The sequence below is a fragment of the Scyliorhinus canicula genome, chromosome 4 (genome assembly GCF_902713615.1).
Source record: "Scyliorhinus canicula chromosome 4, sScyCan1.1, whole genome shotgun sequence".
Lineage (NCBI taxonomy): Eukaryota > Metazoa > Chordata > Chondrichthyes > Carcharhiniformes > Scyliorhinidae > Scyliorhinus > Scyliorhinus canicula.
Genome location: NC_052149.1, coordinates 234,353,514 through 234,362,584, shown reverse-complemented (window position 1 = coordinate 234,362,584; position 9,071 = coordinate 234,353,514). Strand labels below are relative to the sequence as shown.

At 43.3% G+C, this 9,071-nt stretch overlaps 1 protein-coding gene across 1 annotated transcript; it reads right to left on the bottom strand.

The window, feature by feature from the left end:
• Nucleotides 1–550: 550 nt before the first annotated feature.
• On the bottom strand, nt 551–3,973 carry LOC119965478 (protocadherin-10-like). The gene has a single exon (XM_038796297.1). The coding sequence runs from the start codon at nt 3,130–3,132 to the stop codon at nt 739–741; it is 2,394 nt and encodes a 797-aa protein (XP_038652225.1). The 5' UTR covers nt 3,133–3,973; the 3' UTR covers nt 551–738.
• Nucleotides 3,974–9,071: the final 5,098 nt, after the last annotated feature.

Genomic DNA, 9,071 nt, shown 5'->3' with positions numbered 1-9,071 from the left:
GGTATCACAATATGTTATAGTATATAACACCAATATGCTATATTTAGCACACATTTAGCAGGGCTGTTTAGCACAGGGCTAAATCGTTGGCTTTGAAAGCAGACCAAGCAGGCCAGCAGCACGGTTCAATTCCCGTAACAGCCTCCCCGAACAGGCGCCGGAATGTGGCGACTAGGGGCTTTTCACAGTAACTTCATTTGAAGCCTACTCGTGACAATAAGTGATTTTCATATTTTGGAAGCGGTTTTACATCAATCTCGTGTCATTGTGAAATAGATTCGGTACAGCATCAATGTGGAAGTCAGCAGAAGTATCCATTGCGCAAGCTGTGAAATTTTAAAGCTCACACTATTCGATGTCACCCTAATCGCTTATGCTGGTATTTTTGAAATTATAAACCATGAATAAAATTATCCAAATGCATCCAGGTAGCAATGCCCATAGTGCAATTTTGGAGCGGATCTTACAACAAACTTAATTGTGTATCTCGTGGAATAACTCGCCTAACGGCTTTCCTTCCCAGTCAACAGATGCCAGTTTCACACGCGTGTGGCTGTATCATGGAGCCTTTATTTTTCACCATGTCATTGGATGAAAAACATTTGACAGTTGAAGAACAAGAACGACCGTTTCATTTTATAATACAGATCCTGGAAGTGAAGTCGCTTCAGAGACGGATTTACCACAGATGACGAAGAATTTCACCCTGCCTCAATGTTGTGAATTCTTTTGAATTTATCATTGGTGCTGAGTCAAGGGTGCTGTGTAGGGTTTCAAAAACAGAAAATCGCTCTTAGCTGATTCGGGAGACAGACAAACTGAATAATGATGCGTTTCAGGGATTTGAACAATTTCTCCAGCCCCAGTATAATTTAACGATTCTTTCAGTGTAGGTGTCAGATTAAAGGCATTATTAGACTCCTCCAGTCCATAGCAAGAACTTGGAGAGTTGTAGTCTTCTGGAGAATTTCTGTCCTGTTTACACTTGATGCCAATCAGCAAAATGATGATTACAAGAAATATAAAGGAAGTTGAACCTAAAATGACAATTAAATAAAGATTTATATCAGAGACATATTCAGGATTTGTCTCTAAGTTACTACTTTCGGGGAAAATTTCGGTAACATTCCCCGAGATTGAAAAGTGGATTGTAGCCGTGCTGGAGAGACTCGGCTGTCCATTATCCTTCACCAAGATCACAAGAGTCTGGGTGGGAGAATCCTGCTCTAAAATCCCTCGGGCTGTTCTGATTTCTCCAGAGTTAAGCCCCACGATGAACAAACTGGGATCAGTGGCTTTCAGCACCTGATAGAGAAGCCGTGCGTTCTGACCGGAATCAGCATCAGTTGCGATTATCTTGGTGACCAAGTACCCCTGGCCCGCTGACTGAGGCACAACCCCCACTCCTGCTGTTCCGCTCTGTGCTGAAGGTGAAACAATTACCGGAGCGTTGTCATTTTGATCCAGGATGATCACATTCAATGTTGCGGTGCTGCTCAGAGGGGGGACGCCAGCGTCTCGGGCTTGAATTTGAATCTGGAAGTTTTTCACTCGCTCGTAGTCAAATGTAAGGAGAGCGTAAATGGTCCCATTCATCGAATTAAGATTGAGGTAATTTGACAATGGAAAATCTTGAATCAGGATGTCTATGAAAGAGTAAGTGACGTACGAATTCTGATCCTGGTCAGGATCGAAAGCAGTCACTGTGAAAATAGAAGTACCGGGAGCGTTGTTCTCCATCACATACACTGTGTCCATGGGTCGAGCAAACCTTGGGGCGTTATCGTTAATGTCAGATACCGTTATCTGAATAGTTTTAATTGTTGAGAGCGGTGGAGACCCCGAGTCCCTGGCTAAAATAGCTATGTTGTACAGAGGGGTGGTTTCACGGTCCAACATGTCACTGGTTATCAATTTGTGATGGCCACTCGAAGATATTTGAAGTTTAAAGGGAACATTCTTAGGGATCTCGCAGTGCACTTCTCCGTTTCTTCCTGAATCTCGATCGATTACATTGATCAGAGCTGTCACAGTCCCGGGAGCAGCATCTTCTGGGACCATGCTAGCAACGGACGTCAGTAATATGCCAGGGGCGTTGTCATTCACATCCATTACCTTAATCAGAACTTTACAATGTCCTGCAATTGCCGGTGAACCATTGTCTACAGCTTGAACATCAAGTGAGTAATTGTCACCTTCTTCATAATCAATTATGCCCTGAACACGAATCTCTCCTGTTCGACGATCCAAACTAAACAGTTCCTGCATTTTCTGTGAAACACGGTTACTGAAAGAATATGTTACCTCCGCGTTCGAACCTTCGTCTGGATCAGTGGCCTGGACTGAAACCACCAAGGTACCTCTGGGTGAGTTTTCTATCAGGCTGACCCTGTAGTTCTCGCGACCGAAATCAGGGGCATTATCGTTGCTGTCCAGCACAGTGATGAGAATCCGAGCGGTCCCAGATCTGGGGGGATTCCCCCCGTCAGTGGCCGTCAGCATCAGCTGAAAGGATGACTGCCTTTCGCGATCCAACGGCTTCTCCAGCAGCAACTGGACAATTTTAGTATCGTCCTCTCCAATTTGCACCTTGAGACCGAAGTGCTCATTCGGGCTAATATTGTAAACAGAGACTGCATTTGTCCCAACGTCTGGATCGAGAGCGCTCTCTAGCGGAAATCGAGAGCCTGGCGCCATGGTTTCGGCCATTTGTAAGAGAATGACACTCTCCGGGAAAGTGGGCGAATTATCATTTATATCCAGAATCCCTACTTCACCGCGGTACATCTCCAAAGGTTCGTCCACGACAATCTCGAAAGAAAGGACACACGCAGGCAGCTGCCCACACAGCTGTTCCCTATCTATCCTCTCGTTAGCAAATAAAATGCCGGTTTCTGAATTCACCTCCAAACAATGCCTTTTATCAGCAGGAGCCATTCGGAATTTTCGAGCTGACAGCCTCCGAATGTTCAGTCCCAAATCTTCCGCAATATTCCCAACAAACGCGCCAGACTCTATTTCTTCGCGAATAGAATAGTGAATCTCTGCGAAAACCAGATCCGATACAAAAAGAAGTAAAATAACATCCAACGGTCTGAATTGTAAGGCGTTGCTTATCCGTTGCTCTGTCATCGCCGGTTATATTTGGAGACACGGAATAATATACGTTCGCCTATTGAGGTCAAACGCGGCCTCAAGATCAGAATGCCGAGCGAATTCACAGAGTCGTTTCCACAAAATGAACGCCGGCAACGATTGTCTTTCTCTCCCTGTTCTGGTTCTGTGCCGGAGGAGGAGCAATGGATCTCTGCTTGCATTTGAGATCTTCATTGGTCCGCAGAGACACAGCGAGTTCCTCCCTCTCATTAAAGGAGTTTTTCTTAAAGGTGCACAGCTCCTGATATGAAGGCCTTGAATCAGGACGGTTCGTTTAACAGTGTACAACCATAATTCACGCACGCCGGCAACCTTTCTTTTTAAACGTCATCTCTACTCCATTGAAATACAATTAGATTATGATCTCAAATCTTTCCATTCATTTCCTTTGCATGTAATCTCTGAGAAAACAATTTTCAATATCAATCAGGGCAGCATCATAAACATTGCTCCACTTATCACCAAATTATATTCTGCGATGGAAAATGTTCCATATCTGTATTTTATTAAGGGCAGCCCTCTGTTAATTACTTTCAATCTATGTTGATATTTCCAACTGCTGTCGTAAAGAACTTTGAAATGCTATCAGTGTCCTCTCTCCAAATGCGGATATTGAGCAATGATTGAATCTCAGCTTATTTATTTTTGCTCACAGCATTTGATGCTTATTTTCAAAACAGTTAACCTCTGGCCAATAGAAATTATGTATTTAGTAACAGAAATCGACAATGTATGTAAGTATGCAATTTAACTTCGGATACTCCATCTACAGCCAGCTTATAGCAGCAGCTAACCTCATATAATCATAACGTAGAAAATAGGAGCAGGAGGAGTCCATTCGGCCCTACGAGGCTGCTCTGCCATTCATGCCATTCATTCTGATCATGCCTGATCATCCAACTCAACCCCGTAATCCCACATTCCCCCCCATACCCTTTGATCCCTTCACCCCAAATGCAATATATAACTGATTCTTGAATACTTCCTGTGGTAACAAATTGCACAGACCGACAACTCTCTGGATGAATAATTTTCATCTCATCTCTTTCCTAAATGGTCTACCCCATATCCTCAGACTGTATCCCTGGTTCTGGACACTCCACCCATCGGGAACATCCTTCCTGCGTCTACCATGTCTAGTCCTGTTAGAATTTGATGGTTCTCTAGGAGATCTCGCCTCCTTTTCTGATCTCCAATCGTAACCAAATTAATATCTGCTCATACGTCAGTCCCACAATCCCAGGAATCTGTCTGGTAAACATTTGCTGCACTCCCTCGAGAACAAGTACATCATTCCGCAGATAACGAGACGGAAACTGCACACAATATTCCAGGTGTGGTCTCACCAAGGCCCTGAATAATTACAGCAAGACACCCCTGCTCCTGTATTCGAATTCTTTCGCTGTAAAGACCAACATACTATTTGCCTCCTTTAACGCCTGCTGTACCTGCATGCTTATGTTCAGTGACGGGTGTGTGAGGGTACCCAGGTCTCGTTGCACATTTCCGTCTACTACCTTATGGCCATTCATAAAATAGTCTTCCTTCTCGTATTTGCTACCAAAGTGGGTAACATCGCATTTCTCAAAACTACACTGCATCTGCCATTCATCTGCTCCCTCATGCAACATGTCCAAATAAACTGAAGGATCTCTGCATCCTCCTCACAGCGCACCCTCCCAACCAACTTGATCTCATCTGCAAATTTTGAGATATTACATTTTGTTCCCTCATCTAAATCGTTAATATATATTGTGAATGTCTGTGGTCCTGGCACCGATCTCTGCGGTGCCCCACTAGTCACTGCCCGCCAAGACAAAAAAGACCCGTTAATTTCTGCTCTATGTTTCCTGTCTGCCAACCAGTTTTCTATCCATTTCAATACATTAGTCCTAATCCCATGTGCTTCAATTGTACACACCAAACTATTCTGCGGGACTTTGTCAAAAAAAACCTTCTGAAAGTCCAAAGATACCAGATACACTGGCTCACCTTGTCAACTCTACTAGTTGCATCCTCGAATAATTGCAGTAGATTTGTCGAGCACGATTTCCCCTTCACAAATCTATGCTGTCTCTGTCCAATCCTGTCATTATGTTCTAAGTGCTCTGGTATAAAACCATTGATGATAGATTCTAGAATTTTCCCACTACTGACGTCAGGCTTACTGGTCTGTGATTCCTTGTTTTTTCCCTAGATCTCGTTTTACATAGTGGAGTTACATTAGCTACCCATAATCTGCAGGAACTTTTCCAGAGTCAATAGAATCCTGGAAGATGACCACCACTGCATCCATTACTTCTATAGCCACTTCCTTACCTACTCTAGGATGGAGATTATCAGGTGCTGAGGATTTATAAACCTTCAATCCCATCAATTTCGCCAACACCATTTCTCTATTAACATTGATCTCCTTCAGTTCCCCCTTCTACGAAACCCTGTGTTCCCCAACATTTCTGTCATCTGATCCGTGTCCTCATTTGTGAAACAGAACCGAAGTATGTGTTTAGTTGCTCAGCATTTCTTTGCCCCTACTATACATTCCCCTGTGTTTGACTGTAAGAGAGCTACATTTGCCTTCACCAAACTTTTTCTCTTCATGCACCTATAGGAAACTTTACATTCACTTTTCAAGATTCCTGCAAGCTTACTCTCACACTCTACACTCCCCTTCTTATTAAATATCTTGGTCCTTCTTTGCTCAATTCTAAACTGTTCCCGACACTCAGACCGTTTGTTTTTTTGGCCAATATATATGCTTCTTCCTTGGATCGAATTATGTCTCTAATTTCCATCTTTCCCATTTTAATTCTGTGCCAGAGAGGAAGAAACAATTTTTGCAGTTCCCCCATACGCCCTTGTGTGTTTGACATTGCCCATCCACTGTCATCCCATTAAGTAAAGTTTTCAATCTGTCCGAGCCAATTTACGCCTCATACCATCGCAGTTTCCTTCACTAAGATTCAGGGCAGCAGCCTCAGAGTCAACTACTTCACTCCCCAGCTTGATGAAAAATGATATCATGCTATGGTCGCTTTTCCCAAGGTGTCTCGCACAACTACATGACCAATGATTCCCTTCTCCTTGCACAGTAGTACCTAGTCTAGGATTGTCTGCTCTCTACGAGGTTGCTCAACATATTAGTACCGAAATCCATCTCGCAATCATTCCAGGAATTCCACCTCAGTGCTATTGGGGCTAATTTGATTTGCTCAATATGTTCGCAGATTAAATTCAGCCATACCTACGGATGCTCCTGTACCGCATGTGTCTCTAATCTTACCACTATTATAAACACAAGGGAAAGTAGAAACGGAAATACTAGAAAAAAAGAAATATTTGGCATGAATGGCAATCCATAAGCAAAAAAAAACCCAAAAAGGCACATGAATCATCGCTAGGAATAATCAAGTCAGGTGTGGAATCAAGAACATTTGAAAAATGTTTTTCCTTCATCAATCAAAGATGTGAAAATTAGGCGGAATGACCATGCTAAATTGCCCCTTAGTGTCATAAAGGTTGGGTGCGATTACTGGATTATGGGGATAGGGCGGAGGTGTGGGTTTAAGTAGGGTGCTCTTTCAGAGGGTCAGTGCAGAATCGATGGGCCGAATGGCCTCCTTCTGAACTGTATATTCTATGATTCTATGCTTCTGTCTTGAAATGCTGATCAAAGCAACCAATACATTGTATCTATACAAATAATTCTGGGCAATTGCCATCCACCACCATTCTCCTCTGCCTGGCTGAACTCGTTCTATCGCTCAACAACCTCTCATTTAACTCATCCCATTTTCTGAAAATCAAATGTGCAGCAATGGGTACCCACATGGGTCCTAGCTACGCTTGCCTTTTTTGGGGGCATGTGGACCATACCTTGTTCAAGGCCTAACCGGGTTCCCGCCCACAACTCCTTTACAGGCACACTGATGACTATTTTGGTGCCGCTTCATGCTCTCGCCCTGACCTGGAAAATTCATCATCTTCGCTTCAAATTTCCGCCCCTCCATCACTTTCACCTGCTCCATCTCAGGCACTTCCCTTCCCTTCCTTGATCTTTGTGTCTCTATTTCCGGCAATAGACTATCTATTAATATCCACTACAATCTCATTGCTCCCACAGCTATCTAGACGACAGCTCTTCGCACCCTACATCTTGTAAGGATTCCATGCCTTTCTCTCAGCTCCTTCGCCTCCGTCTCATTTGTTCTGATGATGCCACTTTCCAAAATGGTGTTTTGAAAATGTGTTCCTCCTTCCTCAACCTTGATTTCCCACCTACAGTTGTTGACAGGGCCTTCAACAGTGTTCAGTCCATCACCCCGCCACTATCCCACCTCCATTCCAGAACAAGGATAGAGTCCCCCTCGTGCTTACGTTTCACCTCACCAGCCTCCGTTTGCAAAGCATAATCCTCCACCATTTCTGCCAACTCCAGTGTGATGACACCACCAAACACATCTTCCCTTCACTCCGTCTGTCAGCATTCCGCAGAGACGGTTCCCTCCGAGATAATCTAGTCAGTGGAATCACAGAAGGTGTAACACCTGCCCATTTACCTCTTCCATGCTTCACATCCCTGGCGCAAAACACTAATTCCAGATTAAGCATTGTTTCACTTCCACCTCTTTCAATCTGGTCTATTGCATTCGCTGTTCCCAATGTGGTCTCCTTTATATTGGAGAGACCAAACGCAGACTGGTTGATCACTTTGCAGTGCGGCTGCGGGCTGTGCGCTTTCAGGACCCTGACCTTCCCGTTGCTTTCCATTTTAACACAAGTCCCTGCTCCCATGCCCACATGTCGGTCCTTGGCCTGCTGCACTGTTCCAGTGAAGCTCAACGCAAACTAGAGGAACAACATTTCATCTTCCAGTTAGGCACGCTACAGCCTTTCGGTCTGAACATCGAATTCAACTATTTCAGATGATTAGCTGTATCCCACCTTAACCCATTTGTTTTCATTCCATTTCATTTTAACAGCCTTTTACCATTTATTTCTTTATATATATATATATATGTAACTCACACATCTTATCCACCTGTCCTTACCTTTTCTCCTCTTTGATTCTCCTTCCACTCCCCCCAAATCTACATCTGTCACAGTTTACCCTCTGATGTCAGTTTCTCTGCTGCTTGGCCTTTCACACCTTTTGTTCTCTCTGGAGACTGCCATTAGCGCACTTTCCCCGTGGTTCCTGCGACTATCAGCACCCCGTTTCTCTGGATTTCTGTGGCTATGAGTCATCTTTCATTTTCCCTCCACCGTATGAATATTTCCCACTTTCTCTGTCTAATAGCTTTGATAAAGGGTCATCTGTACTCGAAATGTTAGCTCTTTTCTCTCCCTACATATACTGCCAGACATGATGAGATTTCCCAGCATTTTCTCTTTGGTTTCAGATTCCAACTTCCGCAGTAATTTGCATTTGATACATTTTATCTTGCAGTTATGCTCTGACAGTCTAAAGAATTGCTCAGAAAGCCTTTTATCCTCGTGAAATATGATTTCAAATTTGTGCAATGTGTGATTGGCACACATTTTCCACACTTTCCTTCTCGTTATTTTGATTGTATGTGAATCAAATTGTGTTAGGTCGGTCAGAGCCTACATTTGATTTTTACAGAAGAATTTTCTGAATGTGTTCAGTATTTAGTAACTATTGCTGCCAATCATAATTTGGAGATTCTGAATATGTTTATGCCTGATCACAGCCCACGAGAATCACACACTCGCGTTCAAGATATAAATATAAAACTATTAATTTACATTAAACTGGCAAAGAACTGTAAACTAATATGAAATCATTTTAACGAGATTGAGCAACTTATTTGATCCAGAACAGCAGAATAGGTTTTATTATTGGGTAAGTGGAACTTTAAAACTGGAGGTGCAATTCTCAATAAAATTTCAAT

Excerpts from the sequence above, each read along its gene's own strand:
- LOC119965478 (XM_038796297.1), bottom strand. The coding sequence starts at position 3,132 with ATGACAGAGCAACGGATAAGCAACGCCTTACAATTCAGACCGTTGGAT.